Source organism: Suncus etruscus, chromosome 2 (assembly GCF_024139225.1).
Source record: "Suncus etruscus isolate mSunEtr1 chromosome 2, mSunEtr1.pri.cur, whole genome shotgun sequence".
In the NCBI taxonomy this organism is placed as follows: Eukaryota; Metazoa; Chordata; class Mammalia; order Eulipotyphla; family Soricidae; genus Suncus; species Suncus etruscus.
In genome coordinates, this window is record NC_064849.1 from 103,805,367 (window position 1) to 103,828,803 (window position 23,437).

The window sequence follows — 23,437 nt, forward strand, 5'->3', positions numbered from 1 at the left end:
GTTTACAGTTCATGGTGGGGGTGTGTGGGAGTGAAGGTGACACCTTTGAGGTTAATCTCTATTTCTATTCTGGTAGGGCAGGGTTGCCTTACACTACCAATTCTTGTCCTGCTTTCCTATTCTCAAACTCTCTTTTGGATTGAGTTAAATTATTTCCTGAACATACCCCAAATAAGCAACACATAGCGGTTAGGGATATCCTGAGACTTGTGACATACATACATCATGTTCAAACCTAACTTTGGATGGCTTTAATTTTGGCTTCCCAGCTGAGAAATTGCCTTTGCCCAAGGCTAACTCTTATATGTTGGGGTGTGAGAATAAACTAGGCTAACAGCCCTAAACAAGAGATGTTCCCCCAACTTCATTTTTTCCCTAAACCTCTTCTTTTAGTATGTAAAAGCCCACTTGGAAAACTCAACCTTCCCCCTTCCAGCTATGGGGAATTGTTTTGAATATAAGAAAGAGCAGTTCTGGCATGTGCAGAGGCAGAGGAGGCCATGAACTAAAAAGCAGAGGAAACTCAGATGAGATCTTTCCTGCCTGCTTGGTGGTACTATTTTCTCCACCCACTACACCAGTGGTCGTCAGACCCATCCACCAAAGGGTTAGAAACATGGTATTTGGGGTAGTCTCAAAACCACTGTGTATTTTTATTTTACAGGGGACTATACTGGTCTCACACTATATTATGTACTATCTCTCCAGCTCAAGCCAGTTATTATATTATTTATTTTTTTGGATTTTGGAGCCACAGCTGGGTGGTATTTAGGACTTACTCCTGGCTCTGCACTCAGGAATCATTCCTGATGTTTCTTGGGTTGGTGAACGTGGGTCAGCCAAATGCAAGACAAAGTGTGGGTACCTGAGTGATATAGTACAGCAGGTAGGGTGTTTGGGCTTGCATATAGCTGACCCCAGGTTTGAGCCCATACGGTCCTCCTGTCAGGAGTGATCCCTGAGTGTGGAGTAAATAGTAACATCTGAGCATTGCCAAGTGTGGCCCAAAAACAAAAACAATAAAAAAAACAAAAATAGAACAAAAACTGAATGTAACACTATGTGAATAGAACTCTTCTTCCTCCTCAGGAAATTACCAGAATTATTAATTACACACATGAAACATCTAAGATCTAAGAATAGTCTCACACCATCTTTTATTTTTAATTTTTGGGGTCCACACTTGGCAGCACTCAGGGGTTACTCCTGGGTTTTATTCTCAGAAATCATTCCTGCCAGCTGGGGTGTGAGGACCATATGGAGATGTCCCAAGGAATTGAATCCAGGTCAGCTGGCTTGCAAGGTAAACACCCTCCCAGCTATGCTTAGACTCCGAGGCCCCACACTATCTTTTTAAAACAGTGCCACACATATGGGGCCAGAGTTATAGAGGGTAAGAAGTACCTTGCACCAGTTCAAAGCCCCAGCTCCACAATCTGATCCTCCCAACCACTAACCAAGGGAGTCATTCCCGTTAGCACAGAGCCAGGAATAACCGCTTGAGCACCACTGGATATGACTCCAACTACATCAATGCCCTAAAGCACACATATGTTGTACACAAAAAATGTCCAAGACCCCTGTCATAGTTTTTAAAACACACTCATATACAATGTACATAAGATACAAGAACCTGGCCATAGTCTTTATAAGTTCAGAAGACATTGGCTAAGTGATAGTATAGTGCATATGGCACATACTTTGCAAGTAGTCAAACTGGGTTGTCCCTGATACCACACATGGTCCCCTGAGCCCTACCAGGAAAGATCCCTGAATGAGCCCACCTTAAGCACTGTTGTGTGCCCAAAAACAAATGAAGAAAAATCTAAAAATTACTAGTGTCAGACCTAACTCTTCATCCTAGTAACATATCCCTACTGTATAGATAACCACAAAAATGTGTTATATCAGGGGCCAGAGCACTGCCAAGAGTGACCCTCCAAAACAGTTATTTCAATTTTCATAACAGTGCCTGTTATGAGTAGTTTCTTTTGTCTTTTTTTTTTCCCTTAACAGTTGCCTGTTATGAGTTGTTTTGTGTTTTTTTTCCCCTTAACAAAACAGTTCCTAGGGGCAGGGAGTGATAGCACAGTGGTAGGGAGCGTTTAAATGCCTTGCATGCTGCCGTACCCAGGACAGACCTGGGGTTCAATCCCTGGAATCCCAAAATGACCCAAGCCTGTCAGGAGCAATTTCTGAGCGAAAAGCTAGTATTAATCCGAGTGCTGCCAGGAATGGCCCAAAGCAAAAACAAAAACAAACAAAACATTTCTCTACCTCACTATACAAAGCAGCTTTTTTTTTTGTTTGTTTTTGAATTCCCCCCACCACCAAAAAAGTCAGAGCCAGGATCAGAAAAATTCTGATACATTAGGGGTCAGAGAAATAAGCACAGTAGGGTGTTTGTCTTACAAGCAGTCGATCCATGATGGAGGGGTGGGTTTGGTTCAAATCCCCGGCATCCCATATGGTCCCCAGTGCCTGCCAGGAGTGCTTTCTGAGCGCAGGTAACCTCTGAGCATACCGTTGTGACGTGTCGTCCCCAAGTCTGATACACAGATCTAGTAAAATTTTTTTCAGATATCTTTATTTTACTTTTGATTTTTGAGCCACACCAAACAGTGCTAGAGGGTTAGTCCTGGCTTGGGACTCAGGGGATCACTCTTGGTGGGGATTGGAATGCTATATGGGGTGCTGGGGATTAAACCTGGGTAGACTACACACAAGGTATTACTTTCCACTATCACAGCTATGAACCCCTAACAAAGTGGGATTTTTTGGGGGGTGTGAAGTGCAGTCACACCTGGCAATGCTCAGGGGTTACACTGGTGGTCCTCAGGGGACAATATGTGTGCTGAGATTGGCTGCATTCTAGAGCCTTAATCCTTGTACTCTCCAGTCCCAATCCGATTACTCTGGAATGAGGTTAGAAAGCAAACACAAACCCTAACTTCTGTCAAATCCAGAAGTCACTTTTATTCTTTTAATAATTAGGGCTGGAGGACTAGATGGGCAGGGCAGGGGTACTTGATTTCTATACAGCTAATCTGGGTTTTGCTCCTGCATCCCATATTATCCCTAAACCCATCAAAATAATCAAGCACTACGGGTGTTGGCTCAAAAATAATTTTTTTCCCTTGGCTTCAGCCACATATGACTAAGTGCTTCTTCAAATACTACTATGGGCTTCGGTGACTCAGCCCAACACAGTGAACAGTCAGCTTCCAACCCAATGCTAGGGATTACTCCCTCGCTCTGCTTAGGGATCATTCCTGAGGAGGCTCAGGGGGGGACCACATTAGGGTGCTGACAGAACCTGGTGGGGCTGTGTGCAAAGCATCAATGCCTTACTTGCTGAGTCTCTCTGGTCCAGCTTTATGATCTTACTGTATATAGCCTACATTCAGCAAGTGCAACCATTACAGATAGGGATGTCTCCTATTAATATCTCCCAAGAATTCATCATTTTGGGGGGAGGTGCTAGGAATGCCTCAGGGGACCAATTCAGTGATAGAACCAAAATACAGACGATGCTTACTCCCGGCATACCAATACCTGCCTCCAGCTCATTGCCGCTCTAGAGGCCCCAAATTCATGTCTATTTTCCTCATTTTGGGATTTATATTCTTAAAATATGTTTTGTTTGGGTTACACCCTGCAGCGCTGTTTACTACTCGGGCTCTCTCAGAAAATCGCTCCTGGCAGACGCAGAGGACCATGAGATGCCGGGATTCAAACCTGTCCTGGGTCGGCTTTGTTTTTAGTGTGACCCTGATAACACAACCATAGTACAATCCTGGAGAATCCAAAACCAGGGTCTATTTCCTTGCTACTCTCTGAATACCTTCCAGGTATCACTTCAGTTCCACTATTCTCTTCTCAAAATCACATATACTATCTTTTGTTTCCAACTGAGGTTGGTGGCACCCTGCATCTTTTATCTGTCTGTACCTTATCCCCACAACATATGCTCAGTATTTGTTTGGTCATCAACCTGCCACAGGAGACCTACTCTTGGGTCACCTCCCCAAACTATGGGATGTTTTCGGGGCAAGGGAAAGCAGTGGGGTGCCACATATACTCAGATCACTGAACCCTCCAATCTCCATAAATTTTGGGGGCTCATACATGGAGATGCTTATCACTCTGGCAAGGTTCAGGGGTGCCAGGGATGGATCCCAAGTTAGCTTCAAGGAAGCAAGCACTTGGCCCCTTCTCCATACATCTTAAAAGCAAATAAATACTTCAGTACTTATGTTAACAATGAATCTTAATGAGTGACAGACTTCTGTGTGCCCCAGCTACATCTTTCTAAATGCACCAGTAACAAGTTTAGTGTACCTGGCTATATTGTAATTGAGCAATTTCATTATTTTCAAGTTACGTTTTCTGTTCTGGAGGCCACACAGGCCAGGGTGTGCCCACAGCACATAGGATTACACCTGACACACTAGGGGAACCAATGGAGCACTGCCTATTGAACCTAAGTAAAATACATGCAATTGTCACACCAACTGAGTCTGGCCTCTAAGTCATTTTTGGGGATAATCAAGGACTTACTCCTTGCTTGTGCTTAATTATCAATTCCTACAGAGGCTAGAAGAACTATATGACAGGAATCAAACCTTGGCAGACCATTGACTTAAGACATATGAATACTTCACCCTCTCCATTTTTAGGCGTTAACTGACATGGTTTAAGTAAAATCATACAAAATAGAATTCAGACCTCTGATCTTATAACATGCAGAACACCATGTCATTAAGGAAGCTCATACAAATTTACAACTCCCCACAAGTGATGTACAGCACTGAAGTGAGAAGTTCAAGAAATCAGGAAAGAAATGAATTAGGAAGTAACATGACCCATGGGCATGGCATTCAAGTTCATATTTTTTTTCCCTATGGGGATGTCTCTACACTTGGTGACAAGTAGTACCAGAAATTGAACCCCAGTCCTCCCCCATACTCTAAGGACAAGTCTATTACAATTTACAAGTAGTTTCAAGACAGCTGATCCAACATTTGTGTAATGTAATCTTTCCCATCTTTTCTTTTTTGTAGAGGTTAAATTTGGGTCACAACTGGAAGAGCTCGGGGCCCTATATGGTGCTGGGTGTGAACTGGGATCTGCTGCACGCAAAACTAATGTCTTACTTCCAGTATTCTCTCGAACCAATTATTTTCCATTTTAATAGCAATTTGGCCCTGACTCTCCAGTCTTCAATATTGCAGTAACCCAGCAACACTGAGTAAACAGTAATATTTCATGGTTTAACAAAGAAAGGATTACAGCAGGACTAAAAGTTCTACCTAGTAATTAACTCACATCTTTAAAACAAATTCTGCTGAGTGGCAGCCATTTAGACTACAGCAGATGTCACCCTTACATTTGCACATATGAACACCTATTATTTTGCCAGATTAACAGCAACAGTGTGGAGATGGCTCCAAAGACTAGAACCCTGACATCTTGTGAAACCCAAGTACTGTTAGTTTGCCTTTATAAGCATTATGATCAAGGAATTATAAAAAGCTCACCCTGTGTTGTAAAAGTTGTTAAACAAGGGGCCAGAGTGATGATAGCATGGCAGGTAGGGCATTTGTCTTGCACACAGGCCTGCCAAGTGTTTTCTAAGGGCAAAGCCAGGTGTGGACCACCCCAAGTCATCAAACAAGTAATTCTGATATATTCAGTTGTCCTATTTACAATCCTCTAAGTCACTATTACAAATCTAACAAAAATACCTTAACACACCAAATATTTTTTAAAACCAGGACATTTATTCACAAGACTAGTTGTTGAATTCCTTAAGATGAACTGGATGCTGCAACAGCTGCTCTCTTAGGTTTAGGCGTTGTTCCCTCACGGAATCCATGTCTGCACCAAGTTAAAAACAATATTAAGTCAGCAAATTACACACACAAATCCTTATAAAAATAAAAAAGACCTTAATGAGCTTATCTCAGTTAAGTGCTGAAATCAGTATTGAACTCATATGTTCAGACATTTATTTTTACAGCATCACTGATAAGCTACTGTCTGTATTAGGAAACAATCTATAGCTGAAAAGGAAGTTTATTTACTGCTTGTATCAGGCTGTTATATTTCCACAGGATGGAGGAATTCATGAAAATGCATTTGTATGCTGGGGTACAATATCCTAAACTACTTCCTTTTTGTTAAGCAAGCACAAGAAGCATGCTTAATGAAAGGCATTTTCTAAGTGGCATAATAAAGCTTTACATTTTTACAAATACCCCAATGGGCCCAGATGACCCTTTAAATTTTGAGTGAGCAGAGCTCTGAAAATCTGCCAAACATTCTACATAATAGTGAAGAACAAACTGCCCACACTCACAGGTCTAAGACCTTGGGTGGGCTAACCCTTTAAAAGCTGATGTCAAAGCCCATCCTCTGTACTCATTCAGTACTGCTAAAGTCCTCCACACCACAGGTTTTGCAACCCCCCCATTGTCAAAATACTATTCTAAATTAATCTGGGAACTTTTTAAAAGCTGCATTTTCTTACCAACTCCAAAGCCTGTCTTTAAAGCAACAAGAAAATAAATTTCTGCCATCCAGTCCCCCCATGAAATCAGGGTATCCTCACTCTTATACCAGTCGATAATTGAATAAACATTTCATTGGCAACTCCATACCAGAGCTCGGTGAGCCAATTTAGCATCGGTGGCAAAAATACCATGCATACCTGAATCTGCGGTACACAATTTTCAGGTGCCTCATGCGACCGGTCCCGGTGGTATTCCTCCTCTTGGCCTTGGCGCTCCAGTTGTACTTTCTCTTGCGCTTGGCGGGGTAGCCACACTTGCCGCAGGTGGACTTCTGCAGGTGGTAGGCCTTGGAGCCGCAGCGGCGGCACAGCGTGTGCGTCTTGTTGCGACGCTTCCCGAACGATGACGTCCCCTTCGTCTGCAGAGGGAGACACACAGCTCTCAGGTCTACCGATTCAGATGCACCATCTCTCGGAGGCACCGGGCTCACCAGTGACCATCATGAAGGCGAACTACACGGTGCATTTCTCAGCGCTTCTTAAATGGTCAATCACAGACCTATACAGGCACATCACGCTACTCCCGGATACTACCAACCAGCCAGCAATCCCCTGGCTTACCCTGAGCCCAACTTCCCCCCCCCCAAACGTGTTCCTATTCGGAAGCAGAGCTGGGCCGGCCCGAGGAAAGGCCCAACCTAGCACGAACTAGGCTCCCACACTGTAGGCTCGCGCACCCCCAAGGAAAAGAATCCCTCTCGTGGCTCTATAAAGGGCACCGCGCGCTTCATTCCTACCCACCCGCTCCCCTGAACCAGGAGCTTTGCCGGCGACCCACAGAAAGAACGCGGGGAGGCCCAAAGACCGAGGATGGAGGCCGATTCCCAGACCCGGGAGGAACAACTCACCATCTTGCTTCTATGGCGGGGACCAAAGAGGCCGGAAGAGCCTGCACTTCCGCTATATGGCGCACCGCAACTTCCGTCGGGAAACACTTCCGGCACGGCGCGGTGCAACGTTCTTTAGAGTCCGACTTCACAGCGATAGGCGGGGTCAGGAGAAGGAGGGGGGGCCAATAGGATTTGTCGAAGCGTTGTCGGTGGGCGGGGCTTGCAGCTTTGGGGCGGTTCCTTTCCGGTCGTCGAAGCCCTTTTCCAGTTGGAACTGTGGCAGTAGTTTTATTCCTGTCCTGTGTGTGGAGACATTATTGGGGTATCCGCGCCCACTCCGTTTTCCTGACATGTGTGGCTCGGGGTGGACAGGGATCTTGGAAGAGTTTTTTGGAGCAGAGCCGATCCATATGGCATCTTGACCTGGATTCAGCAATCTAAAGTTAGGGTTAAATTAAATGCTAAATTAGGGCGGAGAGAAAGCATGGAGGGTAAGGCATTTGCTTTGCATGCAGGAGGGACGGTGGGTTCGAATCCCGGGCATCCCAGATGGTCTCCCGAGCCTACCTGGAGCAATTTTTTGAGTGTAGGGCCAGGAGTAAGCACCTGAGCGCTGCCGGGTGTTGACCCAGAAAGACAAAAAGAAAATTAAATTAAAAAAGATAATCCAAATTAATAAAATACTATTTTATTCCCTCACTTAAAAGCAAGCCTATTTTTTCTAGGATTGAGCCACTCCCGTGGCACTTGGGTTACTCATGGCTTTATGCTGTAGAAACCGCTCTGGAAGGCTTGGGAGGACCACCTGGGATGCCGGGGATCGAACTCTCGGGTGGGCCATGTGTTATAGTTAAACAAACCCGCTGTGCTATCGCTCCGGCCTCAAAGGGATTTAGGTTTAACCTCAGATTTTATTGTGTTGAGAAATCACGTGGAAAGTGTTAGAATTAAATCTCCTGCACTCGCTCCTGGAGTGGTACTGAGGGTAAGATACTTGTCTGACACAAAACTGATCCAGGGACCCCATGTGATGGTCCTTGAGCCCTCCAGGAATGATTCCTGAGTGTATAGCCAGAAGAAAACCATGAGCACTGCCGGTGTGGCCCCAAACACTGGCACCGGTGAGAATTTCTGAGCTAGCAGCTTTGAGTCGAGCCTGGAAGTTGGGTGATAGCGTAGGAGGGACTTTGCACCATTAGGGCTCACTCTTGAGCATGACTGGGAGTACTTGCCGTTTAGCCCAACTTAAAAAAAAAAAAATTAGAAAAAAAAATTAAGAGGGATTGTTGATTACAGTACAATTAATGGTAGTTTCACGCGAAATTTAAAAAAAGAAAAGAAGGGACCAGAAAAATAGTACTGAATGTAAGACATTTGCTTTATATGCAAACCAGTTTTGAACCTACACAATACCATTGATGGTTCCCCAAACCCATAGTCGCTCCTGAGTACAAGAGCCAGGAATAGCCGCTGAGCATCAAAGGTTATGGCCCCAAACCCCATCCCTAAGAACAAGAGAAAGAACCTGTAATTTTGAAATTAGTGAGTCCCACATTTCTTTGATATATTCTAATCCTACTGTTACTTTCTTACCTATAAATTCCCTACCCAATCATGGGCCATTTAAAAAGATCCTAATATTTAGGTAACTGTTGGGGAGGGGATCCTGATATATAATATCTAGCTTACAGTCTAAACTAAGCCAAGAAGTCTTCACCTAATGCATAAATATTAGCAAGATAGTTATTAACTTTGAGAAATGAGATGAAACAATAGAAAAAAGGTTTAATTTTTGCCAGTTGGTATTAGGATTTTTATTAGTAGCCAGGAATAGCAACTTGAAAAGGACATAGTCGCTTTAAGGAAAATGGTATGTGGATTTTGGGGGACAAACCTGCTGTTCATACTGGAGAACCTGGTATTAGTTTCCTATTAATTCTAACGAAATTAGCACAAACGTGGAGTTTTAAAGTAAGACAGAAAATCGATATATAGTTTGTTAGATGAGTAAATTCTAGAATATGTTGCATAATTTATATTATGTCTGTAGTTGCCAATGCTTAAAATATTTACTCATGTAAATGGCATGGTAAATCTTTTTACAGACAGTTAAAACTCAAATACATCAAGCGCGATGGATCTGCTGGAAGATTGAGCGAATGTTTCCTTCTGAATGTAAAGCACCTGTTCATCCCTTGAGCTTGCTATCTTCTCATTTCCCTAGCCAATTTTTGGATTATTTTTTTCGTCTCGTTGGGATTGATCAAACCCAGGACGGCTCAACATGTGAAAACCAGTAGACATTGCATCCATTCCCCCCTGAAATTTAAAGTTAAATTGATTAGCAACTTAGTTTCCATCTGCAACCTATCTCTCCTTTGCCATGTCTCTTACCATATTCACAATTTTGGTGGTGGTAATTGTGTGTGAGTGAGAGAATAAGAGAGAGAGAGAGAGAGAGAGAGAGAGAGAGAGAGAGAGAGAGAGAGAGAGAGAGAGAGAGAGAGAGAGAGTATGTGTGTGTGTGTGTTTATAAATCTCTTTCAACTTCTAGAGGCTGAGCTGGGGAGCATCCTTATGAAAAGTGAGACCAGTGTAAAGAGTATAGGGAGATGTGATAGCCACTGAGGAATTAGACCAGGGGTCTCAAACTCGCAGCCCGTGGGCCGTTTCCGGCCCTCCGTACAACATTTTGTAGCTCTGCCCTAGAGGAATCTTTTTTTGTTTTGTTTTGTTTTAGTTGTTTGTGTCACACCCCCAATGTTCTAGGCTTACTACTGACTTTGCACTCAAGGATCACCCCAACTTTGCCTCCTATGGCCCCCAGGTAAATTGAGTTTGAGACCCCTAATATGACAGTGGCACTGTCATTAGAACACTTTTTAAAAACTTTACTTTAAAGAGCACATATCACAGTGTTGACATAGTTGATCATAATATATTTGTTTCCAAGAAAGTGGGAGCAAAATTATTAAAAAAAAGAAAAAAGAAAAGAAAAGAAAAGAAGAGGGGGGAAAGAGCAGCAATAAGAAAATTTGGAAAATTATTGTATCTCCAATGAGATCATAGTCATTGTCAGAAGAGTTAGTAAACTCTTGTTACTAGTTGACCACTTTGTTACTTCATTTATTTTTTAGCATTAGGTGGCTTCAGAAACCTATTGGCATCTAAATTGGTGTGTTCCTATTGGTATAGTATTAAACAAAATTGGAGTTGTCACAGCCACGTAGTCTAGGAATTCCAAGCACTGATACTGAGACTTTGTGGCTTTTTTGGCTCTAGGTCTTAATGAAGTACAAGAAGGTGAGGGAGAGGGTGCCTGTTCTCATTCCAAAAAAAGTCCTGCTGATATCAGCCCAAATACTAACATAAGTGGAATTTTGGTCAGATTAGTGTTTCTGCAGAGCCATAGAGGACTGGTGAGGCAGGGCCAGGGGTGAAGCTCTGATTATGGGTGCAATAAGAGTGGCATCAGCAGGGTGGAGGCTTGGCCTTCCTTTACTGAGATTGCCAGCTTTCAGTTATGTGGCCAGTGTACCTATAATTTTTTACGGCTTGGTTACATTTTTTTTTCACTCAGCTGGCATATAGTGTTTTGTTTTTTTCCAGATTTTTGCTGTAGTAAATAGTACCACCATGGGGGCCGGGCGGTGGCGCTGGAGGTAAGGTGCCTGCCTTACCTGCGCTAGCCTAGGAGACGGACCGCGGTTCGATCCCCCGGCGTCCCATATGGTCCCCCAAGCCAGGAGCGACTTCTGAGCGCATAGCCAGGAGTAACCCCTGAGCGTTACCGGGTGTGGCCCCCAAAAAAAAAAAAAAAAAAACCAAAAAAAAAAAATAGTACCACCATGAATACAGTTGTGCATATATCTAATGAATTAGTATTTTGTTCTTTGGATAGATTTCTATCAACTGTAGGATCAGCTGGTAGTTCTAATTAATTCTTTTGAAAAATACTCATACTATTTTCCATAGAAGCTGTGCCAAAATACCTTCCCACCAAGTCAAAGAGGGTTTTATTTTTCTTCACACTAGCCAGCACTTGTTTCTGATGTTAAAAAAACAATTCCTCTTTCCTTTTTTTTTTTTTCCCCTGCTTTTGATTGGTCAAAAGTTCCGCATAATTGAGTTCAGGGCTGGGGCCTATGCACTCAGATACAGAGCTTTCATGTTTTAGCTGTAGTGTTTGTGCTCTTTCTATGGTCCTAGCATTCCCAAAAGATAGTGTGGTACTGGGACTATATTTGGTATCCATAGTCTGGGCTTGTCCTCATGCCTAAAAGCTAAACTTTGCAGCTGCTAAGCTTTCTCTAGGACCCTATTTGGCCTTTCTGTAATAGGTCATTCTCAGTGAAGTGACATCTTACTGACATTTTGAGCATCATATTTTCTTTCTTCTTTTTTTTTTTTTGGGGGGGGCACACCCAGCGTTTTTCAGGGGTTACTCCTGGCTGTCTGCTCAGAAATAGCTCCTGGCAGGCACGGGGGAACATATGGGACACCGGGATTCAAACCAACCACCTTTGGTCCTGGATCGGCTGCTTGCAAGGCGAATGCCGCTGTGCTATCTCTACGGGCCCGAGCATCATATTTTTCAAATCAGCCTCTCCTGGCCATCCTTTCCCAGCGTACATTCATTTACTTTCTAAACCTATCCTGTGCACAGGATATTATCCAGCAACTGAACTTAAAATTTTCCCATAAGTTTAAAGTCCACTGCTGAGTTTCTCACTTAAAAAAAAATCCTGTTTCTTCTGCCTGAGAGAAGGATTTTTTTAAATAAATGTTTGTGTATTTACTGCTGATGGAAGTGATCACTGTACAAAAAGGGTCAATCAATTTATAACCTATTATCATAGCTAGAACTGAGAGCTGGGAATACTCAAGCTGGAGTTCAAGTCTTTCTGAGGAAATGACCTTATGGTTGAGTTAGTCTTAGCAGACCGAATCCGGTCATATAAAGAATATATCAATTTCCTCAGGGTACCATGGTCAGGGAAGGGAGGGGTTGAGTAACCTATTGCTCTGGTAAATTTGCATTCACCCTCTGCTCCACCAGGCACCACTGACATATTTAGTCTCTGCCATCTAGAATTACCTTTTTCCTTTTCACATTTGTATTTATTTAACATTTGGAGTGGTTTCACAATCCACATCCTGGTTTGGAGAAAACAGGAACAATGGCTACCAGGAGAGTTTCCTCAGAGATCATAGAGAAAGAACGAAAAAAGATACTTGAAATTCTCAAGCAGGATCCTGATTTCATCTTAGATACATTAGCCTCTCGGAAGCTGATTTCTGAGGATGAGTATGAGACTCTAGAGAAGATTCCAGATCCTTTGAAGAAAACTCGGAAACTTCTAATTGTAGTACAGAGAAAGGGAGAGGGGAGCTGTCAGCATTTTCTCAAATGCTTATTTAGTGCTTTTCCAGAGTCCGCTACCACTTGGAACTTAAAGCGAGGTAAGTTGAATTTATGCACTTTTGTGGGGAGAAAGGAGGGCAAGGGAGAAGCCAAGAGAAAACTATCAGTTTTTATTCCATTTGTCTTTTTTCTCCCCAGAGATAATTTTTACTAAAATATGTTGGGGTTCGGGATGAGGAGAGTGGATCATGCTCAGACTAAAAGAGCAAGAACAATACCTTGTGTTTGATTTCATTCAGTGTATCCCAAACATGCAGCACAGCAGACCCCAAACTTGTTTAGTGTACTCCAAACTTTGAGTTGTTTCTGTGTTAATATAAACTGCTCATTGTTCTGCAGGCCACTTCCTAAAACACTTATGGCTGTAGAAACCATGAGGGCTGCCACAGCCTGAATTTCCTTATAAAGCAAGTGAACTTATAATCCAGGATTAAAAATTGCATCTTCCAGTTAGCATAGTCATTTGAAAATATAGGAAAATGATTTTTGACACATAAAAATGGTGGATTAGTCATTTTATTTTCTCTGTTACAAGAATGTCAGCAAAACCCAGTTTTCTAGAACAATTCAAATGATGATTCTTCAGAATTTAATATTAAGTAGTGGCAAGGGAGAAAGCAGTTCTTTCAGAAGGGATTGTCTGTAGTCCAATTATCATTAGAGCAGTACTATAGATTTTAACTAGCTATAATTCATTTTTAAGGAAACTAAAATCCCAAAAGTCCATTGAGAATTGTTTAGAACTTATTAAGATCAAAATTCGGGGCCAGAGAGATAACATGGAGGTCAAGTGTTTGCCTTGCATGCAGAAAGTTGGCAGTTCAAATCCGGGCATCCAATACATATGGTCCCCTGAGCCTGCCAGGAGCGATTTCTGAGCATAGAGCCAGGAGTAACCCCTGAGCGCTGCTGGGTGTGACCCAAAAACAAAAACAAAAACAAAAAACAAAAAAAAAAAGATCAGAATTCTTTAACAGTATCCTAGGAAGTCTGAGGTGGTTTGTAGGGTCATAATAAGTCAGTAAATAAGCAGTTTATAGAATCCACATTCCCCCACTCATTTACACAATTAAAATTCTCACAATTAACTTGTGGCCATTTTGATGGAAGGTGGTGGTAGGCATTTTTACACTTCAATGAAAGAAAAAATATGATGTTTTGAGGTCTTGGAAAGGCAAGTTACTGTAAAATTGCTTTTTGTTAATTTTAAAAACAAAATAAAACTGGTGTTTGTTTTTTTCTTTCCAGAATTTTTAAAGCATGAAAATGTGGAGCCTTGTCAATATATGAGTGTCAGAAAGAATTCAAAAGATGTTTTTTTCCCTTTAAAGAAAAATCCAGAGAATCTTGAGATCACAGTGCCCTTTAATGAAAAAGAATACGTGAATTCGGAAATGTCTGAGTATTCCACGGACAATAAAACTCATTATAGGGAAACTGCTTGGTTGTCAAGGGAAAATGAAAAGGAATACAACTCAGCAGAAATCACATTGCCACATTCCGTTGCAAATATTGAATACAAAGCTCCATCTTTTATTGAGTATTTACAGGATGGACAGAGGTATGAGAGCCAGATGATTCTTTATACTTAGGAAAAGAAGAATATTTAAAATCTCTTGGGTACTCTGAAGATTTAGAAGCCATCATTGAAGGAGAGAATTATGATGATCCAGAGAACATTATTTATGAAGAGCAAGAAGATGTTGCATATTCTGAAAACTATGGGTCTTCTGATGAAGGACAGAATTATAAGGAGTCAGAAAACAAGTCATTGGAGGAGGAAGAGGTGGAGAAAACTACAGAAGGTATTGAAATAATGTGTGTAGAGTTCGCCAAACAACTTACTGTAGATTGGTATGATGTAGTTGGGTTAGAGGCTAAGGTACCTTCATTAGTGAGCAAGATGTCAGTAATGACTCAGAAGTTTCTTTAAGGTAGTTGTTAGGAGGCCAGAGAGATAGTAGAAGGGTAGGAGATTTGCTTTGCAAGTGATGGACCCAGGTTGAATACCCAACACTACATATGGGCCCCTAAGCACTGTTAGGAGTGATCCCTGAACTCAGAGATAGATGTAAGCACTGAGCACTACTGGATATGTTCCCCCCACCCCTCAATTTCATAAAGGTAGTTGTTGACAGGGAGGAGCATAGAACCTAGAAATGGGCAGTATAAATCAGGGTCTCAAACTCGCAGCTTTTGGGCCGCAAACGGCTCTCCGTACAACATTTTGTGGCCCTGCCCTAGAGGAATCTTTTATTGTTTTGTTTTGTTTTAGTTGTTTGGGTCACACCTCCCAATGTTCAAGGCTTACTACTGACTTTGCACTCAAGGATCACCCCGACTTTGCCTCCTGCTGCCCCCAGGTAAATTGAGTTTGAGACCCCGGTATAAATAAAATAAATGTTCATTGTCAGTTTATAGGTATCTATAGTAACCTGTGTCATACTTTTATGTTTGTTTGGTTTGTTTTGGAGCCACACCTGCCTGTGTTCTGGGTTTACTTGAAATAAGGCCATATTCTGAAATATTGTAAAAAAATCGCCATGTCTGTGAGCAGCAGGTGATTGTGTATATCACAATTTTACCCAATGTACTATCCCACTTTCACCCCACTCTGTTGGATAAGCCAAGCTAGTCAAGATAGATTCATGGGTTTAGGAAAATTAGACTCCATTTGGAGGTTAGTCATTTTTGATGAAAAAATGGTTACCATTTTCTGTTTCTAAATTTAGCAGGGACCTTCTGAGTGCCAAGGGTCTTTAAACCCATACCAGGTGATGCTTGGGGTTCATGAAATGGTGTTAGGCACATATAAAAGATGTACCCTGTGGGTGTCGGGTGGTCCCTCCTGAATGGGTCCCAAGCTTTCCCCGCCCTTCACCCAACACTAGGGTGGGAAGGGCACAGGACAGAGGGCAGGCAGATCCTGGCTTCCGGTTCTCTACCGAATCCTTTCTTGATCCGGAGATGTACCCTTAGGCTGGAGTGATAGCACATTGGGTAGAGCTTTGCAAGCAAGCTTTGCTTGCTGCTGTATTTGGGCAGACCTGGGACTGACCTGGGTTTGATTCCTGGCATCTTGTATGGTCCCCTAACCTTCCAGGAGCAATTTGAGTGGAGAGTCAGGAGTAATCCTGAGAGTTGCTGGGTGTGCCCCCCCCCAAAAAAAAAAGATCTACCCTAGTTCCTGTAATCTCTCTGGCCTCTATGTTTCCTTTCTTTATATGTATATTCTTTGGATTACCATATGTTCTAAGCATTGTGCAAAGTAAATTGTAAAGACTTTGGATTACTAAATTTATCTAGAGTCTTGAATATTTGGGTCTGTTTTAGTTCCCAATTACCTGGCTTTATTTCTTTGAAATTTGGTCTAAGCAACTTAATTTTGGTAGTAACCAAAACTACAAATAATTTATTTTGATTTCAACTTGACTTATCCTCATAATTTTTAAAAATAGGGGCCTCCCCAGTACTGCTCGGGAGTCTGGGAGCTCCTCCAGGTAATACTCAGGTACTATTTGCCTGGCGGTGTTTTCCCAATGGTTCTGTGCTTGGGGCCAGTCCTGTGGTATGATTAAGCCTAAAAGTTTGGGGACTACCAGAGCTGTATCTTACATTGCTGGGGAATAGGAGAGCTACATGTAGTCATGCTGAGAATGGGGTGTATACATACAATGCCAAAGATCTAAGTATGCTTGGCAGTGCTGAGGGGTTACTCCTGAATCTGCACTTAGGATTGATTAATCCAGACAGTGATGCTGTGGGGGGAGTGTGGGTGGGGGGAACATATACAATGCTGAGGATCAACTTGGGTCAGCTCTGTACAAGACAACTTTTCTACCTGCTAAACTATGTATGACTCTGGCCCCTGAATGAATTTTGATTTTTGTTTTTGGGTCACACTCAGTGGTCAGAGCTTACTCCTAGTTCTGTGCTCAAGAATCAATCCAGGTAGAGTTTGGGGGGTCCATATGTGATGGAACACAGATTAGACATGTATAAAGCAAACACTCTACCTGCTGTACAACCTTCCAGGAAAATTTTGGTGGAAATAAAAACTTCAATTATCCAAACTTTATAACAAGTGATACATTTAAGAAAAGAATCAGTAATAGCTGGAGCGATAGCACAGTGGTAAGGCATTTGCCTTGGATGCAGCCAACCCAGAACGAACCTTGGTTTGATCCCAGTATCCCATATGATCCCTCGAGCCTGCCAGGAATGATTTCTGAGTACAGAGTCAGGAGTGACCCCTGAGCTCTGCTAATGTGGCCCAAATACCAAAATGAAGGAAAAAAAGAAAAAAGAAAGAAATCAGGGGCCAGAGCAATAGCAGAGCAGTAGGGTGTTTGCCTTGCACATGGCTGATAAAGGATGGACCTTGATTCAATCCCCAGTGTCCCATTGTGATCCCCAAGGCAGGAGCGATTTCTGAGCAAATAGCCAGGAGTAACCCCTAAGCGTCACAGGGTGTGGCCTGAAAAGAAAAAAAAAAAAAGAAATCAGTATCAACCTATTCATCATGCAGATAATATCATTAAGCATTGACACATTTTTATTCCTACCTACAAATACTAGGCAAAAATCAGAAATATCTAAATGATCAGTAGCAGACAAAGGTTAAACAGACAATGATTTGTCTAACTATTAAATATGATAAATTAGCTAAAGTGAAATAACAATACATAGTGACTTGAAAGAATATAAGAAGGGCCGGGCGGTGGCGCTAAAGGTAAGGTGCCTGCCTTGCCTGCGCTAACCTTGGACGGACCACGGTTCGATCCCCCGGTGTCCCATATGGTCCCCCAAGCCAGGAGCAACTTCTGAGCACATAGCCAGGAGTAACCCCTGAGTGTTACTGGGTGTGGCCCAAAAACCAAAAAAAAAAAAAAAAAAGAAAGAATATAAGAAATAGTATTAGAGGGGCTGGAGAGACAGCACAGCAGTAGGCCATTTGCCTTGTAGGCAGTCGATCCACTATGGATGATGGTTCAAATCCCTGCACCCTATATGGTCCCCCAAGCAGCCAGGAGTGATTTCTGAGTGCAGAGCCATGAGTAACCCCTGAGTGTTGCCAGGTGTGACTCTAAAACCCAAAACCCCAAACCAAACACACACACACACACACACACACACACACACACACACACACACAGGAATAGTATTAGAGAAAATAATTTGAAAAAATGTTTATTATAATATTATTTATGCAAAATATAAATAGTATTCTCTTCAGCTTGATCTATTCTTTCTTTGAGTTCTATGAGCATTCTCCATATTACTACTCTAAACTCCTTGGCTGAGAGGTTAACTATGTGGTTGGTACTTTCTGGGTCATCAGAACTGCTATCTTCATTTTCTATGCATGCTGTTGTCCTGTGTTGTTTCCCCATTGACACGCTTATAGTGTGGCTTTTACTGTGTGTTGTGGTGGAGGTCATGGGCTAGGAGATTTGCGCAGCTTAATTACGGATGTTACTGCCTTGTGGGCTGGTACCTCCTACCTGGCCATTGAACCTTGATGGGATTAAGTTCACTTTGATGGCATTAAGTTCTCTGGGGTCTTGCTCAGTCTCCCGCAGGGGTCAGGAAGCCCTGTAAAATATAATAGTATTTATTAAACTTAAGGATAGAGTTCTATTTGCTTATACATGGATAGACATGGAGAGTATCATGGTGAGTGAAATGAGCTAGAGGGAGAGGTACAGACATAGAATGATTGCACTAATCTGTAGGATGTAAAGACCATAGTATGAGAATAATACCCAAGGGCAATAGAAATGATGCGTGGGAAATGCAGTTAAAACAGAAAAGGGACCACTAAGACTATAATTGTTGAAAACGATCACTTTGGACAAGAGATAGGAATTGAAAATAGGTAAAGTGATATGCATGATACTCCTTTGGTAACAATATTGCAAACCACAGTGGGGTTGAGAGGGTAACTGGGGAAATGGGTGGCAGGAAATAAACACTGGTGAAGTGTTGCATATCAGTCCTTGATGGGGCTGGCTGATGGAGGGATGGAGGATGAGGTCTTTCTCCTCCTGCTCAGACCACGCATCTGCCACCCTGTTCAGCCGGTGGTTCTGAGGTGAATGCAGCGGGTAGAAAGTTAACAGGCAGTCAGGCTTCAGAAGATATCAGCTTTATTCAGTGGAAATGGCTGAAGCAAAAAGCCCCAGAATCAGCCCCAGAAAAAAGCCCCACCCTTCCACAGACCCTTGCTTTTTTTTATACATCAGAATCAGGTACCACTCTAGGGTGGGAGCAGAATGCCAGGTCACACCCTAGGGTAGAACACAATTATTGATTAGGGTACCATCAGTAACATAATAATCCTATGGAAATGTTTACATACATAACAGTGAAGGGATGGGTATTGGAACGTTTTATGATTGAGACTCAACTGTCAGCAACCTTTTAACTGTATCTCATGGTGACTTGAATTTAAAAATAAATTTAAAAATTAGATTTGGGGGGGGTTGGGTCACACCTGGCAGTGCTCAGGGTTTACTCCTGGCTCCATGCTCATAAATCACTCCTGGCAGGCTCGAGGGACCATATGGGATGCGGGGATTCGAACAATAGTCTTCTGCATGAAAGGCAGACGCCTTACTTCCATGCTATCTCTCTGGCCCCCCAAAATTAGATATTTTATGTATCACTCATACTTATGTACTTGCATATAAAAAGGATGAGAAAGATCATACCATACTTTTCTTAGAAGGGAAGTAGAATTAGTTGAGAGGTAAAATATTTAATTTTATTGATATTTTTCTCTCCCTTTTTGGTCTTAAATGAATCTATGGAATTCCTTTGATACAAATAGTTGTTTCATCTTTTTGCAATAAATGTCAATTATTTAATTTTAAAGTCATTAGTGATGCTTAAATTCTGAAGGTGTCATTCACTTATTATTTTCTTTTCTACAGAGAGAAAGAAAATATTTCAAGATGTCCTGTCATTTTTGGAAATGGACCGAAAGAGAAAGTTTTTTCCAGATATTGTTAAACAATTCTCTCGAGAGCAAGGAAGTAAGTGGACACCCAAAACTCCAGGAGACTTAGTTTGGAATTTCCTGATGAAAATTCAAGCACTGGATGTTACGGCCAGAGATCCAATTTTCAGATATAAGATTCTGGATGAGGACAGAGAAGCAGAATTGAGGAATGAAGTAGAGAATTCAGAAATTAAAGATCTTCAAACCATTGACCCCCTTGATATCCTGTGTGCCTCTCTGCTGTGTTCAGACAGCTCTTTGCAATGTGAAATCATGTGTAAGATGTATCAGTGCAAGTTTGCTCTTCCCCTGCTGCTGCCAGATGCAGAAAACAACAAAAGCATCTTTATGTTAGGAGCCATGAAAAGCATCATTAAGGAACAGTCTACACCATCTTCAAAAGACTCTATCAGTAATTCAGAAAAACTCCTTGCACTCACAAAGATGCCTATCATCTCTTTCATGCGCCTAGGATACTGTAGCTGCTCCAAGTCCAGAATCCTCAACACACTACTCAATCCTGCCACCAAATTGAAACCACCAAAGGTCTTTCTCCATCGGGATTTGACTACTCCGGTGCTTCCCCGGAAAATCTCGGATGGACTTGTTGAAGTAGCTTGGTATTTTCCTGAAAGGTATCCTCTCAAAGAAAACCCTAGTTTTTTCCAAAATCCTGTTGCTCTAGCCAACCTTCATGGAGATCTGGAAACCTTGGGAACACAGTTTAGTTTTTTGATGGATATTTCCTCAGCTGTGTTTTTCTTCACTGAATGTCTAGGTGAGAAGGAATGGAATTTGCTAATGTTTTTACATGACAACATTGAAAGGTGCTACTTTGTTCTCAGTCCCCAAGCCAGGGAAAGTGAAGAAGTTCAGATTTTCCAGAGAATCTTAAAGTTAAAGGCATCACAACTACTGTTCTGGGAGGAAGAGGCTGAAGAGGCAGGAAAGAACATGGAGGGTTTTCGAGCTTCCTTTGAGGAAGTAATGTCTTCTTCACTCAGATGTATGTCCCTGGAGGATATGGCATTGTTGGCCAGGGAATTGGGGATCCAGGTAGACCAAGATTTTGACAATGTTCAGATGATTCAAGATCTCTCTAACAAAAACTTGACCAAAACAGCTGAAATTGAAGGACAACCAAGATCCAGTTCATTGAAGAACTCACCTGAAAGGCCAGATGAAACAGTTGGAGAAGAGGCTGAGGTCAGATGTGAGGTTATCCAAAATATTAGAACTTTCCACCCTATATTCAATCCTCATTTGGATAATGCCTCTCCTTTAACAGCTGTTACCAGAGGTAACTTAAATAAGGTTTCCTGGAAAGCCCCCTGGGTCACAGGATCCCACTTTTGGTCAGAACAGAGGACTAAGTGGTTTTGTCCTTCACCATTTAAGAATAAAAGGGACCATACTCAAGGTGAAAGTTTTGGAACTAAATACTGCCAACCACAGAGATTTTATTCACATGAAAGATTCATGAAGTTTTTGAGAACTGCTTGGGTACACCACACAAATGGAATACTTGGAAAGTCTCCAAGATCTGCTTCTCAGCATGTCCAGGTCCAGCCTGAGAGAGTAGAGTTGAACGAAACTCTTTGGAGACATGGGGAAAGGGCTTCCCAAATAGGACATTTCCACTCTCAGTCAATAGTGACAGTTGGGAAACCACAGCCAAAGCAAGCTGGCACCCAGGGAACACAGCTAATTAAGGGAACTGGAAAACTCTTGAAGACATCATCCTTTAATTCATATCCTCACCTTCAAGCCTTTCAAGCAGGAGCCATACACAATCCAATGAGACATGCCTCTTGGAAAGAAGAGAGGTTGAAGACACAGAGTGGGACTTCAAATCCAGCTTTCCATGTACGATCCCATCCTATGTCCAGCAGTGAATTCATACCCAGTTTTCAGTTAAAATCCAGTCACCTCAAATCATCTCAGGTCAAGCACCCTCAGTCTAATCCCTCCCAACCTCTCTCTCTTCACCTGAAAGCCTTTCAAACAAAATTAACTCAGCCCCAGTCCTCTCAGTCTAAGCTTTCTCAGCCCCAGTCCTCCCAGTCTGTGTCTTCTCAGCCACAGTCCTCTCAGACTAAGCCTTCTCAGCCCCACTTTTCCCAGCCTGTGTCTTCTCATCCCCAGTCCTCCCAATCTCTGTCTTCTCAGACAAAGTCCTCCCAATCTAGGTCTTGTCAGCCCCAGTCCTCCCAGTCTAAGACTTCTCATCTCCAGTCCTCCCAATCTATGTCTTCTCAGATCAAGTCTTCCCAATCTAAATCTTCTCAGACCCAGTCCTCCCAGTCTAAGTCTTCTCAGCCCCAGTCCTCCCAAGCTCTGTTTTCCCAGACCAAATTCTCTCAAAATAAGCCTTCTCAGCCCCAATTTTCCCATTCTGTGTCTTCTCAGACAAAGTCCTCCCAATCTAGATCTTCTCACCCCAGTCCTCCAATCTAAGACTTCTCATCTCCAGTCCCCCAATTCGTCTCAATCAAAGCCTTCCAATCTAATTCTCAGCCCAGCCACCCAGTCTAAATCTTCTCACTCCTGTCCTCCCAATCTAATCTTCAGTCCAACTTCCCAATCAAGTTTTCTCAGCCCTGTCCTCCCAATCTATATCTTCTCAGACCTCCTCTCAATTTTCTTCTCAGCCCCAGTCCCTCACAATTTAAGCCCTTTCAGTCCCAGTCCTCCCAATCTAAGTTCTTTCAGTTCCAGTCCTCCCTATGTAAACCAATTAAGCCTCCATCCTCTCTTTCTACACCCTCTCAGCCCCAGACTTTCCAATCTAAGACATCTCAACTCCAGTCCTTTCCATCTAAGTTTCTCAGCTCCAGTTATTCTCTTTTAAAATATTTCAGCCCCACCCTTCCCAATATAAATCTTCTCAACCCCAGCACTTCCAATCTAAATCTTCTCAGCCACAGTCCTCCCATTCTAAGATAACACAGTTCCCCTTCTTGCAATCTAAGCCTTCTCAGGCTTGCTCCTCCCAGTATAAACCTCAGTTGTATTCCTCCCAATCTAAGGCTTCTCAGCACTACTCCTCCCCATGTCAGTCTTCATCTTTCCACTCCTTCCAGTCTAAGCCTACTCAGCACCAATCCTACCAGTATAAGTCTTCACAATTCTACTCCTCTCAGTCTAAGGCTTCTCAGCACTACTCCTCCCCATGTCAGTCTTCGTCTTTCCACTCCTCCCAGTCTAAGCCTACTCAGCACCATTCCTACCGGTATAAGTCTTCACAATTCTACTCCTCTCAGTCTAAGCCTTCACAGTCCTACTTCTCTCATAAGACTTCTCAGCACAAATCCACTCAACCCAAATCATCTTGGACCAGCCCTTCACAGGCTAAGGCAAACTACTCAAGAACTGGGACCAAGAGAATAGGGAAGCATTAAAGTTCTTGTTGGTCCATTTCCATATTCAGGCATTTTTTTCACATGGAAATATGAAGAGGAGGGTTGGAGCAATAGTACAACAGGAAGAGTGTAAATGACCCAGGTTCAGTACCTGGCATCCTATATGGTCTTCCAAGTCTGCCAGGAGTGACTCCTGATGTCAGGGTCAGGAGTAATACCAAAAACCCACAGGCCCCCAGACAA

General features: G+C 42.6%; 2 protein-coding genes and 1 non-coding gene across 3 annotated transcripts; 1 reads left to right on the forward strand and 2 right to left on the reverse strand.

The window, feature by feature from the left end:
• Positions 1–5,762: 5,762 nt before the first annotated feature.
• Positions 5,763–7,425, reverse strand: RPL37 (ribosomal protein L37). The gene is made up of 3 exons (XM_049769048.1): positions 7,312–7,425; positions 6,713–6,933; positions 5,763–5,880 (listed from the first exon to the last, which is right to left on the reverse strand). The coding sequence occupies exons 1-3, from the start codon at positions 7,423–7,425 to the stop codon at positions 5,811–5,813; spliced, it is 405 nt and encodes a 134-aa protein (XP_049625005.1). The 3' UTR covers positions 5,763–5,810.
• LOC126002766 (small nucleolar RNA SNORD72) lies at positions 5,958–6,037 on the reverse strand. Its single transcript, XR_007493406.1, has one exon. It is a non-coding gene; the product is annotated as a small nucleolar RNA SNORD72 (small nucleolar RNA).
• A 5,159-nt stretch (positions 7,426–12,584) lies between the features above and the next one.
• CARD6 (caspase recruitment domain family member 6) lies at positions 12,585–23,233 on the forward strand. Its single transcript, XM_049769050.1, is given in 6 exon segments — positions 12,585–12,867; positions 14,078–14,392; positions 14,395–14,634; positions 19,765–21,961; positions 22,022–22,229; positions 22,694–23,233. Coding segments are annotated over 6 exon segments (3,783 nt in total).
• The last annotated feature ends 204 nt before the right edge of the window (positions 23,234–23,437 follow it).

Excerpts from the sequence above, each read along its gene's own strand:
- RPL37 (XM_049769048.1), bottom strand. The coding sequence starts at position 7,425 with ATGGTGAGTTGTTCCTCCCGGGTCTGGGAATCGGCCTCCATCCTCGGT. Across the intron at positions 6,934-7,311 it reads TGGTTCAGGGGAGCGGGTGG|ACGAAGGGGACGTCATCGTT; the intron begins GTAGGAATGAAG and ends CTCCCTCTGCAG. Across the intron at positions 5,881-6,712 it reads ATTGTGTACCGCAGATTCAG|ACATGGATTCCGTGAGGGAA; the intron begins GTATGCATGGTA and ends AACTTGGTGCAG.